This window comes from Carassius gibelio, chromosome B18 (genome assembly GCF_023724105.1).
Source record: "Carassius gibelio isolate Cgi1373 ecotype wild population from Czech Republic chromosome B18, carGib1.2-hapl.c, whole genome shotgun sequence".
Lineage (NCBI taxonomy): Eukaryota > Metazoa > Chordata > Actinopteri > Cypriniformes > Cyprinidae > Carassius > Carassius gibelio.
The window spans coordinates 14,669,358-14,687,103 of NC_068413.1; the positions used below are offsets into that span (position 1 = coordinate 14,669,358).

A 17,746-nucleotide genomic window follows, 5' to 3' on the forward strand; every position below is an offset into this window, starting at 1 on the left:
ACAGCATACTTTCAAAATTTTGATTAAGGTGACACTTTTATTATTTATTATATTGATTAATTAAATACATTATAATATAATACTAATAATAATGACATACTAAGAAGAAACCCAATAAGTATAAAAATAATTATATATTAATTGAATTCATATATATATATATATATATATATATATATATATATATATATATATATATATATATATATATATATATATATATATGAGATTGTCATAAAACAGACACTGATTTATCAGTTTCAACACCCATTAAGCAGATTCATGTCACATTGAGTAACACATGTATGACATTTCTCCTTCATCATTGATTTCAGTGATTTGCATTATGATGACTGTATTTGTTGAGTAATTCGGGATAATTCTAATTATGAATATCTACCTGCTCAATCCCTAAATACTGCTGAATCATCTAGGTGTCATCCGCTCTCTCGTTACATGTGAGAATTTCCACACTTGTTTTGTTTCTGTGGTCGTGTTATTTCATTCATAGTTTCTCATTTTGTCCATGAGCTCCTCCTGAGTCCGGACACAATGAGAGGACAAGTGAGGACTAGTAACTTTTATTTTACTAAGCTCATAAATGTTCATAAACCTCATGCTAATCAGCTGCCCAGTGCTGACTTCTTTCCTACTGGAATCAAAGGTTGTCTCAGTTGAGAAGGGTGTGTTTCACTTGAGCTTATTGACTCATGACTCATAGTGAGTATGAAAGACAGGGTTAATAATGTTCACTCCAGCCATCACCTTGTGCAGTCAATCAGTTCAACAAGTAGGATAACATCTTGAGGAGTGTCTGATGTTGGTGGAATCGGTAAGCTCAAGATCAGTGTTTATTAAAACTATGCTTTTTTTTTTTTAAGTAGCTATCAAATTTAGTGTGATTTATTTTATTATGCAAAAAGAAGTATAGCAATAGCAGGAATAGTGTCGAACATTATTACGGTTTAAAATAACTGTGTTCTATTTAAAGCTATATTAAAATCTAATTTATTCCAGTGGTGGCCACGCTGGATTTTCACCTGTCATTACTCCAGTGTTCTTCAGAAATCATTCTAATTTGGTGCTCAAGAAATATTTCTTCATATTATTCTTCATTTATAATTATTATATCTACTTATATTATTTGTGGAAACAGTGATCCGTTTTTTTTCCAAGGATTATTTGATGAATAAAAAGTAAAAATAATAATAGTAAAAAGAAAACAGCAACATTTATGTGATTTAGAAATCTTTTGAAAAATGTTGATCAATTGAATGCATCCTTGCTGAATACATATTCATTCGATTGTGTCGATTATACTGTACAAGAGTGTAGAAATAGATTATATTGTAGAAATATTTACTGGGTCTTTCTGACATTGCAATGAGTGTAAAACACATTCACGATGCTCATCAGACCAGAAATACTTGACTGATAGCCTTTTTTAAGCATCAGTGTTAATATAGGTCAGGCATAAAGGAATGAAGAATGGCTTGCCGTCGCTGTGGTCTGAAACACAGGCTCACAACAACAGCTCTTCTCACTTAAGTTCACACTTCCTGTGCCTCAGGAAGAGTGTGGTGCCACAATAATACAGCAACCTCTACATTTATATCAGCGCTCACAGAACTGTTCACACTGGTATACTTTTCATCCCATCTCATTTGACTGTTTCATTCTGTTCATAATATCAGGCGAACAATGCGTTTTTAATGTGACCAATTATTCTTGCTCTTTTGTGGTTTGTACTGAGTAGACTGTAACTGTGGTGAATGCGGTCATGCCTTGAGAGGTGTCCTGTGGTCATTGTGTCAAGTTACTTACAGTAATACAGTTAGAACCGGCACAAAGCTGAGCAAACAAGTATGTATGCAGGCTGTTGTTAATCGAATAGTTCAAGCCAAAAATAAAAATGCTGCCATTATTTACTCACCTTCATATCGATCGTTCCAAACCTGTATTGCATTTACTCTTATGTGGAACCACAACAACAAAATAATGTTCTATTATTTTTAGAAGCTTTAAACGTTGTACTTCCCCTCTTTGAACACTAGAGGGAGACAAAAATGTAATGCGTTGAAAGAAGCTGCTAATTCAGCCACAAAGATATGGTAGGCATACTGTTTACACCGGACACATAGTCATTATCTCATTGAATTAAATGACTTTAGCTAGTTCAACTTTCCCCTATGATTTATATGGCATTTTATTGAAGAAGGGCACTTCTGGTAAGTGTTGGAATCACTTATAGGTCACTTATTAAACTTTATTACCTTGCTTGTTTAATAGCAACATATGTGATCGAGTGAGTGACATTTATTGACGTGTGTGTGTGTGTGTGTGTGTGTTGGGGTTGTGATTCTGTACAATATTCTTTTGGTTAGGTTAAACTATTTTTGACCAATAGTCATTCATCTTAAAAACAACAACAAAAGCAATATAAATCTTTAACATGTCCAGTGTCCACGTGCGTTGTTTTTTTTTAAGGGGAATACAAATGAGCATTTATTTATTTTATAAATGAGACATTTTCTCCTTCTCGTTTCTGTTATTATATGTGACCCTGGACCACAAAACCAGTCATAAGTAGCAGGGGTATATTTGTAGCAATAGCCAAAAATACATTGCATGGGTCAAAAATATCGATTTGTCTTTTAGGCCAAAAATCATTAGTATATTAAGTACAGATCATGTTCCACGAAGGTTTATTTATTTATTTATTTTTTAATTTCCTACCCAAAATATATCAGAACTTAATTTTTGATTAGTAATGTGCATTACGAATGTATTGCCGAATACTGTATAAGCCAAATATTGTCCTATCCTAACAAACAATATACATCGATGGAAAGCTTATTTATTCGGCTTTGACAAATCTCAATTGTTCTCAAAATCAAATCTCAGTTCTCAACATGGAAAAACAATGACCCTTATTACTGGTTTTGTCACATATGCTGTTTGTCTTTACATAGCGTATTGCCTCAGCCGAAGTTCAGTGAACCCTATGAATTTAAAACATTTTTTCTGGACTGAAGCAATAGGTTTGTTAACCCATAGCCTATGTCAAATAAATGTAGTTAAACTGTAACCATAAATGATACAACTCCTTTTTGAGGAACATCCATGTGTGTACATCTCTCAGTGGTTGCATTGGGTTCTTTTGCAAGGACCCTCAAAATAACGTTTGAACGTTTGCCAGCCAATCAGATTCAAGCATTCCACAGCATTTCATTTGTATTTTATGCAAGTTGTACTGTTAAACCTCGAACTGATTTACAAGCTGTCATAATTCCATTTAACTTTGTGGTCAAATTCCATATTTTTGCATAGTCTGTTACCCTAAAGAAAAAGGTTTATTATTATTATTATTATTATTATTATATATTTTTTGGGAATGTGAGGAATATACCTGACGTATCAGATAGCATACGACACAAAACATAAAACATATATGCACATTTTTTTAAACATTATATTTTACATTTTCCGTCTAAACAAATAAAATAAAATTAATTTTCTAAATTATTATTTCCTATGTCAGGGTGTGCAGGGTTAAAGACCTTGGCCACAGCAGCGGCGTTCAGTGGGCGTGGCATTTAAAGGGCTGCGCGAGTGAGCTGTACGGTGCGCAGGATGGGCCAATCATCATCCAGCAGTAACGGCGCAGCACTCGCGAGCTCCTCACGAGCGCGCGTGCAAGGAGTTTTTTGTTCTTCACCTGCCCGTGACCGGTTAGACGAGAATCCGATGAAAACCAAGGAGCTGCAATCTGTTCAGAAGTGCTGGCGGGACGATTTCAAAGAGGGGAAGACTTCAGTGGACGTAAGAGTACACGAGCCGAAAAAGCTTCTTTTAAAAGCGACTTCTTCCGGCAATCAGCATGCAACCGAAAACTTGATCCTTCTGAGTCGGGACGCCAACTTTGAAAGTTCTGATTCCCAAAGCGGACAGAAAGGAGTAGCGTTCCGCGAGGAAAACCATGAGTGTTGCGTCTCACCGTGGGACATGGAAAGCGTGTCAGAAGGAGGTGCCGTGACTCCAGGCAGAGTTTCGGAGGAAAATGTGACCCAGTGCTTGAACGCACCGGACTTTTTAGTAGACTTCAGTTGCTCGTCTCCGTTAGCCAAACATAAAATAACCAAAAGTACTTCGCAACCCTCCGTGTCAGGCCGGCTGGGTGGAGAAACGGAGCAACAAGCCTCAAACCCCTTCCCTAGGATTATTCCCAAACTAATAGTGACCCATGATGATTTAGGTCCTGTTCAGGACAGTCCGCACATCAGTGACTTTACTTTTAGCATGGGCGGCTATTCGCTGGACCTGCATCCCGATGAGGACTCTCCCTGCTCGGACAGCGGCTGTGGAGGCTCCCCGGCGCCCTTTCTGTTCCACAGGAAACTGTCCAGCTCCTCATCCGCTGGATTGTCCTCAGCCTCGTCGTTTGAGGAGTCCGAGGATGATTTCACGGGCAGCGACATTGAGCCCAGTCTGTCCCCCAGCATGATCGGCTGTCCCGATGAACTCAAAGGGGTAGGTGTCCAGCTTTCCCAAATGTTGCATATGTGTTTTTTAATAGTGGGTAGTGTTACCTCTCTGAAAAAGAAGCGAGTTCAATTGTATTGAATGTCCACTTGTAGTGTAGGCTCCTGTAATGTTGTAGACTATATAAATGAAAGATTTTAAATCTTTACTCTAAAATACCTTTTTTTTTCTTCTGCTTAAAGGAGTATGCTTATATTGATGTGTTGTCTAAAACACTAAAGTACACGTTTAGTAAGCTACATGGTTTTAATTTGACCTACAATACATGTATTGATACAATACATTGATACAATACAATTTAAATATACTAAATCTCAACATCATCATTGCAAGTGTATCGTTGCAAATATATTTTAAAAGTCATGGCTTGTTAAGTTTGGTATAAAAGCTTGTCAGTGCATTCAGCAGCACATTTCAGCCATATTTCAAAGACAATAGAAATATGAAATTCTATATAGAAATCTAAGTCCCACTTAAGTATGCCAAAAAGCACTCTTATGTTCAGTTAATTGTAGTTAATATGCATTTAAACTGTAATATAATTAGGCCAACATTGTCGAGCAAATAACATCGTGTTCAAAAACGTTACATTTAGTTTGCACCAGGGTGTTTTTTTTTTTTCCAAGTATACTAGATATATACTTTGCATACTTTAAAAAAAAAAAAGTACTTAAGTGCACTAGTAGTAAGTATGTCTTGGAAAGGTTATGAGAAGGGCTTTTAAAGTGTTTGTGCACCAACATTTGGCTTTTGTTATTGACTTTATTATCATGTCTGGTTGCAGACATGAGCTTTTATGCTGCCTGTAATCTATTGGTATCCCTCCAGTAAAACACATCGATTAGGACTGATTACCAGTAAGAAACTTTTTGACATTATGTTTACAACCGTGTTGTTCTTGAGTTGATTTTGATCTGAAGTGATACTTCAGCTTCAGTTGGCATGTAAGAATGAAGATTATGAGAATGTTTGAGTCACAGTGTAACTCTTTATTAGAAATTACAGCTATTTTTAGCTGCTTATCTGAATGCCACCAACTTGACACATTGACATGCATTCATAAAATCAGTAACTGTTATATAATATATAAATCACCAGGATTTTAGAAATCAGCCAAAAGGTTATTCAAATATTGTAGTTTCATTCTTTCTGACAGTCTAGCCGTTTTCAGTTTCAGATGTGTATTTGTTGGCTCTTGGAACAGTTGATGGGTGAGATTCAGAGAGATGATTTTTGTTTTCTGTGGAAAGTTAGTAGCTATGCAAGATATTTGGCTTTTAAATGCTAAAGACAGAAAGTGAGTAAGATTACCCTGATGTTCATGGGGATGTTTTTTAAAAATATGAACAAAACTGAAGGTGAAGAATAGAAACTTTTCTAGTTTGTGGAAACTCAAAAAAATAGAACTGTGACATTATTTCCAAAGGTCACTGATTGATTTAATAATCCACGCTCACTGTCATTCATAGATGACTAATAGAGAAGTCCAACTCCATGATACAAGAGATTTCATCTGGAAAAATCCCCCAAATCCCGAGCCTCCTGAATCTCGGTTAGACACGTGCTCAGTCAGTTTTTATGTCTGGATGGATAATCCATCTGAAACAGGGCGCCGTTCTATTACAGACTGAAACTTGGAGTGACATCTCTGATGAAACGTTTGTTTACTTTGATTTGAATAGAAACTCTGATCTAGTGAACTGTGCACTGAGTAGGCTGGACAAAAAAAAAAAAAAGAATAATGAACCTCAGTCAGTAAAACAAGATCATGGGTTTAATTTCCAGGAAAAAAAAGTGTGTGTGTGTGTATATACATACATACATATATATATATATATATACACATACATACATACATATATATATGTATGTATGTATGTGTATATATATATATATATATATATATATATACTTTAAATGTGCCTTGAGTTAATTTGAAAAATAAGTGTTGTTTATACAAATGATAGTGTACATCGCAGTGATAGTCTCTCATATCACTCCACAGACTGTCACATAATTAAAGTCTTTTTATTTGTTCACCAGTCGCGGTTTAATAAACCATCAAAGATCTTGATCACCCAGTCAGTGCATTAAACTCATCCAAGCTGCGTAGTAAATTTTTGTCTTTTTTTATGATTTGACCCTGTTCTATCAGCTGCTGACATCCACAGGCCTGCTCACACAGACGCACGTTCTTATGCCATCATGAAGCCAGAATCACTCACACTGTCATGGAAAACAGAGTTGTGGGTGGTTCCTTTGTCGCTAAGTAACCATGAATCCATATATGGTGTTGCTTCTCATTTCTGTTTCAACATCTCTTTCTTAATCTGTGTTGTTTCTTACTTCGGTGGTCATAACGCCGATTATTCTGGTTTGTGTACAGCTGCGAGCATGGGCAAATTTCTATTGTTTGACTCTTGCTGAGCATGCTGAGGAAATAAACAATTCATTTCACGCCATAGGCTTGCTCCCCCACTTCTAAGACAAAGCGAAACACTCCATGCAAGATACTAGCTTGAAAACAATTGACAGGAAGAATGGAAGACATTTAGCCGTCTCGGTCTCTGTGTTCCTGGGTGTGAAGCTGTCAGACAGGTTTATCTTTATTATGAAAATGCTTTAGGAACTTCTTAGAGAACGACAAAAGAGAGACAGATCAAAAGAGAGAGAGGGAGGGCAGAAGTGGAAAATGGATAGCTGCAGTGAGGGAGGAGGTGGGTGATGGGGTGGGTGGGGTTTTTACAGCCTGTTCAAACACAAACAGCTCAGAAAAGCACATTTATTACATTAGTGCTGTTTGCCAAGGCAGACGACACTGTAACTTGATTTTAGTCACTATTGCTTACTAAAACAAAAGCAATTTAATAAGAACCACCTCCTTTTTAAAATGGTTTATTCAATTTATTTGTCATAACGTGAGTTGTTGCATCTTCAAAGGAGAAACTAGAGAATATCTGTTCAGTCAGATGGTATTTTTTCTTTTAAAAACACCATCATGGTAACGCATGAAACTGAAATAGTGCAATATACGTTAACAGCATTAGCCTCATTCAAGGATCAGGACACATTTTCATGACACTTTTTAAATGGAATCTGGTAACATGCATTTCTGTCTACACTGTAAATAACAAAGATTATTGGACCGGTTTACAAAAAAATACCACTTCTGTCTTTCCATTCAAAAATTTCACATTTAATTAGTTACTTGCCAATTTATTTATTTATTTATTAAAGACATTTCCTAGCAGTTTCTGAGTGACCCTAGACTTTTTTTTTTTTTGTGTATGTGTGTACCTGAGAATTTGGTGTGAATTTATATGCATTTAGCAGATGCTTTTATCTAAAGTGACTTGCAGTGCATTCAGTCTAACATTTTTTTTACCTGACATGTTCTCCCTGGAAATCAAACCCACAACCTTGCGCTGCTACCACAACACAATGCTCTACCACTGAGCCACAGGAACACTAAGAGTTCTCCTAAATAGCAGTAAAAGTTTTTAGCTAAAAGTTTTCTCTCAAAACCTATTCACAAAGCTGCTGAGACAAACTCTTACACTAAGGAATAGACCGAGGTCTTTCTTAAGCTGAGAGTAAGGGCATCGTTGACCTCGTTGCTATGGATGATGTCAGCATAACTGTGCCCACAGTGATTGGCTGATAGTCTCTGTCAGAGATTTATTCATAGAAATATTGTAGAGTGCAATATTGTGTTTCCACATTAAAAATACAACTAATTGCAAGCTATGTGTCATTAATTAAACGAGTATATGTTCAGCTAATCGTCAGCCTCTTACATGTCTGCTTCTCATAATATAATATATGAATATGCATATTAACAGCCTAATGATTAACAGAGTAGAATAATCATGGCTGATAGTAAGGCATGCAAATGTAAAAGAAAACCAAACTGGACACAAGCACAGCGGTTACTGCTCGCCCAGCCGGTTAATGAAAACACGGATATAATCAAAAGAAAATTAGGAGTTGGGATTACCTCCAAACCAAAGGTGATGATGCCTTTTTAAAAGCTCACTGTTGTTAAATGTTTCTAAAATGTTTATATTCTGGGGTAGATTGCCTGCAACGGATTTAGAAATAGTTTGTGGCTTGGTCTTAGTGATTTAGGAGTCCTCTTCACTACTCCTAAGCTTTCACAGATTTAGCGATGAAATAGCTTCGTGGAATACTCAGAGCAAAAAATGTAGGAGTCCTAATTTTAGGACTGACATCCCCATTATTTTTAAGATTTGTTTTCTAAATCTATGAGTTATGAGCTACTTTTAGCCTTAAGATGTTTTGTGAATACGGGCCCAGATCACAGAACAACCTTGTTTTGGACCTTTTTTTACCCGGTTTCCTGAGTAATGTTATTATTGTTAACTGAAACTGAAACTAGAACTAAAACCATTAAAAATAAAAACTGAAATAAAAATAAAATGTACATTCTAGATGAATATCTTTAAAAACAAACCAAAAATGTCCAAATGTTGTCTTGACAACTATCTGAAATAAGGGCTAAGATTAGTCAAATAAAATAAAATGAATGACAAAAGCACATAGCAAATCTGATCAAATCGAACATGACATAACTAATAAAAATGCACTTAAAAAAATGACCCAAACCAAATCTAGGTCTCTTTGGGCCAATAGGTAAAAGCAACCACATAGCAACACCCTCATATCATGACATCATGATCATATCATATTGTTTACATGTTCTATTACACATTTCTTTTTAAGCTTGTCAGTGTGCAGGAAGGAGGGAGGGAGTAGGTCAGGAAGAGTGCATATGCTTCATAAGAGCTAGCAAAGGAAAGGTTTAGAATCAGAGAGGGAGGTATAGTGGGGGGACATCTGAGAAAGCAGGAGGAAAGGCATCGACTGACGAGCGAGACCGAGACGGTGACAGAGACATGTGAACGAGAGACCTGGGATCAACAGAGAGAGAGAGAGAGAGAGAGAGAGAGAGAGAGTTATCAGACTTGTGAGGTAATCGGTGAGTGTGTGACAGCTCAGTCTGTTTCCCGGATGCTTGTGTGGTTACAGGCCAGTGCGGGAGTCGTGGGTCTCTGCACGCTGTGTGCTTTAACTGTGTGCTTGTGCATGCTTTCGTTTGCCCATACATTTGAGACTGACTGCAGGTAAGAGACATTCACACACACTGCTGGGGCGAACTGGCAAGAGGAGAGTTTCTAGTTTAGAATCTAGTTTAAAACACAAATGCCATTTTTTGATATGCAGTTGGACTTTAAAGATTCAGAAAGTTATATTCTTTAAAAAAATAAAAAATAAATCTGTTTTAGTGACATCAGTTTAATTTGGTGTAACAATCAAGTACAAGGTACACAACATATTTTCCATACTTTTTGAAAACGTCACGTGAGTTTTTTTTTATTTTATTTTTTTACTATTAAGTATTCAGTCATAAATATCATGATTTTGAGGAAGTGTAGCACATAACATTTTACTTGAACTTACATTTCCTTTTGAATAAGTTATATTTTATGAGGAGTCTTTCTTATAATATCATTTACTGTTTTTGTTTTGCTTGTCATTTCTGTTGTCAAATGTCAGAAAGAGCTTTATTACCAAGTATGTTTCCACACACAAGGAATCTGACTTGCGACGAGAGCTTTTGCTTTATCATGCAGTAAAGCAGTATTTTTTTTAAATACACAATTCTGTTTAAAAGTTTGGCGTCTGTAAGATTGTTTTTTGAAATAAATGAATACTTCTATTCAGCAAGGATGCATTCAAGTTATCCAAAAGGTGACAAGGAAGACATAATGTTACGAAAAGTTTTTTAAAAGTATTTTTTTTTATAAATGCTAATCTTATGAACTTAAGTATATTGAAAAAAAACCTAAAGTTTGTTGAGCACCACATTTGCAAAGGATCATCTGACACTGAAGTAGACTTTAAAACGTATTCAAACAGAGAAAAAAAATCTTGTCAATTGTAGTAAGTCTTTTTGATCAAAAAATACAGCGTTAGTGAACTTAAGAGACTTATTTCAGAAACAAACGGGAGTGTAGTACTCAAATTCTTTATTAAAAGAGAAATGCTGTTAGAAAAGGTTTAGTGAAATGAAGTTCTTCTGGATGTTCTGTCTAATAGCAACAGTAACCTGTCAAATAAGCCTGTGTGTGTGTGTGCGTGGGCGCTAGTCCTTGAGATAAGTCAGACATGAAGATAGAGCAGCTCTGTTTGTCCAGGGTGGGTTTGACCTTTGACCCAGGGGTGGATCTCACTGTGACGCTCCACAAGGCCTGGCTCTTATCACCATAACAACAGCTCATATTCTAGAATGATCAGAATGGGAGTGGCCGTCGTAAGTTGGTAGCATGTTTTGCGATCACAACAGAGATGGGAGCTTTTGTAAGCATTAAACCTGTTTTAGGTGTTAAACGATGAGATATGGTCTCACCATAGATAAAGACATTTTTGGCAAGAAATATTCATGTCTAAATATATGCAAGCCTATTTCCTTTCATAAACTGAAAGGAATGTGGTGCCTGTTCTGCAAGTGAAATGTAATGAATACGTCTCCTGAAGTTTCAAGAGGTGTGTATTAGAACCAGGCAGAAGGACAGGAAGAAAGACAGAGGTCTTTCATGAGGTGTCGTCTGTCCCGTTGGCTAAAGTGTCATCAGAGGGGGGTCAGTCAGGAACAGAGAGGACAGACTGAATTACACCTAAGTGTGGAGAGCGAGCTGGCCACTTTACAGAGCACACGGTGAAGGGGGGATTGTTTGGAAGGAGGGCATGAATGTATGAATTGTAAAGAGGAATAAAGAGAGCTGAAAGAGGACAGATCAGGAGAGAGATGCTTCTGTTCTTCTGAATTATCTATTCATCAAAGAAACCTGGAAGAATTCCTGAAGCGGTTGCCAAATGAATAGTAATAATAAATGTTTTTTTGAGCAGCAAATCAGAATATTAGAATGATTTCTAAAGGATGATAAAAATTAAGCTTTGAACACAGGAGTGTTTAAAAATACGTTTAAATAGAAATGCTATAGTAAAAATATTTCACATTACTGCTTTTGCTTTATTTTGGATCAAATAAATCTGAGCAGAAGAGAATTCTTTAAAAACCATGAAAAGCTTACTGTTCAAAACATTTGACTGGTAGTATATAACATATTTTTTATTTCAGATTTTTAAACAACATTTAAAACCTTTATTTTCAGGTTAGGAAAAAGTAGTATTCTATTCTCAGGATTTCAGATGAAGTTATTTAAGGTCAGGTACCAAGCATATTCTGGAAACGGCTCATTCCAGGAAGATTTATGTTGTTTCTCTATTCCCGTCAAAGCTAGTGAACACCAGATAAAACAAAAAAGATTTAAGGAATTATGGAAGGAAGTTGTCAGTGATGTGAATGTGAAAGTTTGAGTGGCGTCCCTAGACGTCATGAGGAGCTTTTTCTGGTTCCCCTGCAAACAGCTGGGTTATGTCATTTCCCACACTCACACATTCCTCATTGATTAGAGTTTTAGAATCAATAACCTGGAATCTGTGACTGTGTGCACGTCACACCTTCTGTGTTGACCTTGTGTCACTGATAAAGTCCTTGCTTCAGCTTCAGCTCCCATGCCTGAACAAAAAAACAGTTTCTGTTTTTACAGAAACTCAGTCTAGACCAGTCTCGGGGGTGACACATTACAAGGTGAATCAGAATACTTACTTAGTAATGCATTACTTCTTCATTTAGAAGGAATTGTGTAAGTTACTTTTTCATATAAATATTTTTTTTTTTCTCTCTTCATTGTATTGACTGACAGCTCTTGTGTTGCCATGTTGAGAGAAATCGGGAGAAAGTGTAGCATATTCTTCATGCAATTAGTTTGAGCTGCGCTCTTTACTGTACAGACATGAATTTACGTTTCCTTCAGCCTGAGGTGAATTCATTTCACTTTTGGTTTTACTTTAGCATTACTTTCCATAAAAAGTAACGAAGTAACGCAATACTGTAATGCATTACTTTTAAAAGTAACTTTCCCCAACTCTGGTCTAGACACTAATTGTTTGTTTAAAGAAAAACCGATATGGTTTGTTTCACAATTACGTATCAGTTTACGTATTTAGCATTTAGTTTCGATGATTTATAAATGAAAGACAATGCAGCATGTCGGTCTGATCCAAGCATATGTGTGTTTTGATTTCAGGCTAAATCGTGGAGGAAGTTAAAGACTATGGTGCATTGCTCTCCATTTGTGGTTTCGTTTAAGAAAAGATATCCTTGGGTTCAGCTGGCAGGCCACGCAGGTAAAAACAAATTATCGTCTGACTCCTGCATTGATGAAAAAGCCGCATCTGAAGAGATTGCTGCCCATCGTTTTGAACAAATGCACTAAACACTTTCTTTAACGCTTTTTGTGCAGGTAATTTCCAAGCAGGCGAGAATGGGAAACTACTGAAGAAGTATTGTGAATGTGAGCAGCAGTGTCTCGAGAAGCTGATGAATGACATCCTCCGGCCGTTTGTTCCTGGCTACTATGGTATTGTGCAGCAGAACGACCAGGATTACAACCTAATGGACGATCTGCTGACCGACTTCGACTCCCCTTCAATCATGGATTGCAAGATGGGAAGCAGGTGAGAAGATAGATATGTTCGGATTTATTTTTCAAACTCCCAAACCATCCCCCCTAACCAAACAAACTAAATGTATAGACAAGAAAAGACGGTGTCAGGATACGTTTAATGTCCTAAACTGCTGTGGTGTGATCAACTGGGTCCATTTTTTTAACCACAGGACATACCTAGAAGAAGAGCTGGTGAAGGCCCGCGAGCGTCCTCGTCTTAGGAAGGATATGTATGAGAAAATGGTAGCTGTGGACCCAGGAGCACCTAGTCCGGAGGAAAGAGCCCAGCAGGCCGTTCTCAAACCTCGATACATGCAGTGGAGGGAAACGCTGAGCTCAACCGCCACTCTTGGCTTCCGCATAGAGGGCATCAGGGTGAGAGATCACATGGGATTTATTCAGCAAGGGTACTTCACATTGATCTAATTTTTTTACCATGTAAAAAAAAAAAAAAAAAAAAAAAAGTGTAATGGTTTCCATAAAAATATTGATAATAATAAGAGAGCATCTTCGAACGACTACTGAAGACTGCAGCAATGACATCGCGGGAATACATGATATTTAAAAATATATGAAAATACAAATTGGTTTTAAAAATAGTATTAAAGACACGGGTAACATTAGTAATAAAATCTTTTTATGGTTCGTATTGGTAAAACCACGGAGTTGTTATCTGTGTATCGCAAAACATGCACATACTCGTCATAGCATGTTTGTTATTTATAGAGCTGACATTTGCACTTTTTTTGTTCATATTAAAAATAAGCCGCATCAGCACGAACGTTCACATTGTGTTTCTGTTTAGAAGGCAGATGGCACATGCAACACCAGCTTTAAAAAAACCAAACAAAAGGAGCAGGTGATGAAGGCCTTGAGGGACTTTGTGGATGGAAACACACAGTTGCTGGTATGTGGCTTCAAAGGAAAGTTTTCGCTCTGCGCCGGAGCTTTCGCTTCAGCCATTGACTATCAGTTGTGAGAAAACAGATAATGTTGACTTCTCTGAAGTGATGTTCTGAACTCCAGTGACTTTGTAAAATAAAGAGAGAAATTAAAGAGGTCTCGTTCCATTATTACTGTAATTATAGCTAATAGGTGTTACTGTATTTAAAATATTCTTTTGTTAAGCAAATTCATTAAATAACCACCTTTTGACTGGACAAATATAGTCAATATTTTTATTACATTTTATAGCTAACGGGGAAAGTATATCATAAAGAGGCCCTGTTACATTATTACTGTAGTTAAGTGAATTCATAAATCGCCACCTTTTCACTGGACAAATATTTGTTTTATTTTATTTATCATATTCATGTGCCATAAATTGTAGTCCATTACATATTTTTGTTAACATAAAACAAATGCATGGAATACAAATCATACAAATGACGAGTTAAAAATTGCATTCACTTTTCTGTTAGAGTGGGTATCATTAGAAGTAATATCATCAATCGTTTTTCTTGAGCTAAAAAAAAAAAAGTAATTTTTTTCCATTACAAACATATCTCTCATAACCACTGATCTATATAAGGACTGTATGATGTCTATTTTAGATCAGTGTTCATAACAGTTATTAATTGCTCCATAGTAAGCGTTTCAGGCTTTAATTTAACAGTATACATTTATATATATATATTTAACCCAGGTTTTTTCTTGCAAGAGTTTTTTTTATTTTGTATTATCAGCAGCACTGGAGCGCTGTATTATCCAATCAGAATCCAGAAACTGGCAATGAGTGCTTAAAGTTGCCTTGAACTGTTTTTTTATTTGATTTTTCTTCAGAGGAGTTATCTGCAGAGGCTAGAGGAGCTGCGCAGCGCTCTAGAGACGTCCGAGTTGTTCAGGACACACGAGGTGAGGAATCTGTTCTTTCCCTGTTGTGAAATCTTTTTCATGCCCGGGCCAAAATATTTTCTTCTCTGGAACACAAGAAGCTCCAAACGTTGCCCTGTAAATGTACACATGTAAGAACCCCTTCCTGTTTGTCATCAGGTGGTCGGGAGTTCTTTGCTGTTCGTTCACGATGCTTCAGGCCTGGCCCGAGTATGGATGATTGACTTTGGTAAAACCGTCCCACTGCCCCCACCCCAGACCCTGGACCACCGCACACCCTGGGCCGAGGGAAACCGGGAGGACGGTTACCTGTGGGGTCTGGACAACCTCATTGAGATCTTTGGAGGCATGCTGCAGGACGCCACCCCTCCCCCGCCCTGATGCATGCACAGAACACGCCTGAGCCCGGAGGATCACGTGTAGGGACGCGCACAACAGGATTTGAGTTCTGGACGAGTGTGCACCTGTGCTGTCGGAGAGATAAAGTGCGAAGTGGAAAAACTCCAGAGTATTTTGTCGACAAACTTTTTTTTTTTTTTTTGCACATGTGATCCTGCAGATCCACAGAAGCTCCATCAGCGTCAAAACACACTGATACTGAACCCAAACAGACTCGAGGAGCAACAAATGAGAAGAAACAATAATTTTAAGGGCGCACAGCCATAATTATTCTTTTAAGAATATGATAAGTTCACTTCTCTTTTTTTCTTTTCTTTTTTACCTACAAATATGATAACACTATCAAACTGGAATGTGCTTTTTTGTTGTTTTTTCCTTGTAAATGTTTCTGTGGGTTTCCCCGGTTATGTAAATAGTGCTAATTTAAATTTGTATTTTTCTGTAGTGTAACCCATACCTCATTAATTTCTGAAAGGTGGTCTTACTGCCAAACTACAGGCAGACTTTAATTTCCTGTGGTCGTCTAATCTTGATAATACTTGTGGTGTATGAAATTTCCATGACCCGTATGTCCTGTTGAATTTTGCAGAATGTTATCGCCTCTTAAACAGTTCAGTCAGCAGATGTTATACTACTAAACAGTTAACATATTGGCTTTGTAAGAAATAAGGTAGTAGTTTGTGCAAACAACTAACTGCCCAAGACATTGAGGACAGTTAAACCCCACAAAGATAGTAGTTTATTGATGAGAAATGGATGCAGTGTTTCTTAAAACTAGCCTCGACACAAGCTAACTGGTACGACTGATAAGTGTTATTCACATGTAGATGAAACGGTTTGTTCACACTTGGTTTTTAAGATAACTCATCAGTAAGTGACCTGTTTGCATTGTTAGTCATGCGTTTCGGTTTCTAGCTTAGCCAATTTCATGCAAGTTTAGAATAGGTTTGAGAGGTTAACCATCTTTATCTGGATCAACGACTATTAACCTGATTTGTTTTCTGTAAATAAATTTGTTTTGTGAGCTTTTGTGTTGGTACACAGCAGAATGACCTCCGACCTCAGCTCTTTCCACACCAGAGCTTCATCGTGATCGTATCAGCTTATTTGCATGAAGAACAAATCTGATGGTTGATCTCTCAATCTTTGGCGGAAAATTTCTTTCGGTGTAGAAGCAGATTGTAAGCGTCAGGGCCACTGATGTCGTGTTGTTGTTGTGACACATTAGTTCTCTAATTACGTGCTGTGGTCAGCTAAAAAAAAGTCAAAGCAAAATGTTTTCCCATCATACTTCTTGTTTGCTTCGTTTCAGATATAGTCGTAAAAAGATAACACCTTCTTGCACAATATTACAACTGTGACATTAAAGTGATTACCTCACCTGGACGCAACGGGATGTTCTACCACTCTCTCTCTCTCTCTCTCTCTGTGTGTGTGTGTGTGTGTGTGTGTGTGTGTGTGTGTGTGTGTTTCTGTCAGCCTCAGAGATTGTATTTTCCGTCTCGAACGGACATGCACGATGTCTGCTGGTGTGTCTGTCAGCGTTCCAACACAGCATTCCCATCTGTCAGTATTTCCTTGCGGAAACGTAATGTCTCCCATTCCTTTAGAGATCCACTGCATTGTTTACGGTTTATACAAATTATTGTGTGTCATTCAGATTGTTGAAATTGGTTTTTCGCTACTGTACTGCATGTTTTAGGTGACATGGAAAGAGAACTGGAACATATGTGTGGTGTTGTTGTTGTCTCTGCCCATTTAATACAGTTTTAGACAACAGTTTAACTGCAATAGGGAGAAGCTGAGCATCTGTACTCGCATCACCTTGAATCTTAGTCTTGAAAGCCAACTAAATAACACAATAAACCCGAACTGTTATTGTTTAATATACTGTGTCTCTCCTGTTCAATTTCTAATCCAAAAGCATTTCAAAAGATATATCAAAAGATAAGAAAACAAAAATAACAACTTTATTCAACAACTTATCTCTCCTCTGTGTCTCTCTGGATCACCGTAGTGCCATTTTGGAGAATATGAGCTGAAGGCTGACAAAGAAGAGTGTAAGCAGAGAGACACAGAGGAGAGATAAGTTGTTGAATAAAGTTGTTATTTTTGTTTTCTTCACGTACAAAAATTACCCTCTTCACTTAAATATAATATAATAACATTACGGTTGAACCACTGCTGGCAGATGGACTTTTCTGACGATGTCTTTCATACTTTTCTGGACCTTGACAGAGTATTTTCTTACTGACCCTAAAATGAAAGCACTATATGGAACTGAACATTGTCATGAGCGAGGCGGACATTCTGAACATGATTCGGATTACAAGGACACTGCTCACTTGATTACGGTAAATGTTCTATTCATGCCAAGT

At 37.1% G+C, this 17,746-nt stretch overlaps 1 protein-coding gene across 3 annotated transcripts; it reads left to right on the forward strand.

Moving 5' to 3' along the window:
• The first annotated feature begins 704 nt into the window (after positions 1-704).
• LOC127977887 (inositol-trisphosphate 3-kinase A) lies at positions 705-17,254 on the forward strand. Of its 3 annotated transcripts, none has more exons than XM_052583094.1 (8): positions 705-832; positions 3,542-4,530; positions 12,717-12,816; positions 12,933-13,146; positions 13,307-13,511; positions 13,945-14,043; positions 14,919-14,990; positions 15,129-17,254. In XM_052583094.1, exons 2-8 carry the CDS (start codon positions 3,634-3,636, stop codon positions 15,348-15,350), a joined length of 1,809 nt encoding a protein of 602 aa, XP_052439054.1. In that variant the 5' UTR covers positions 705-832; positions 3,542-3,633; the 3' UTR covers positions 15,351-17,254. The 3 variants fall into 3 exon arrangements, with proteins under 3 accessions (XP_052439054.1, XP_052439051.1, XP_052439052.1); XM_052583091.1 differs by having other exon boundaries at positions 706-832; positions 13,942-14,043; XM_052583092.1 differs by lacking the exon at positions 705-832 and adding an exon at positions 2,123-2,228 and having other exon boundaries at positions 13,942-14,043.
• Positions 17,255-17,746: the final 492 nt, after the last annotated feature.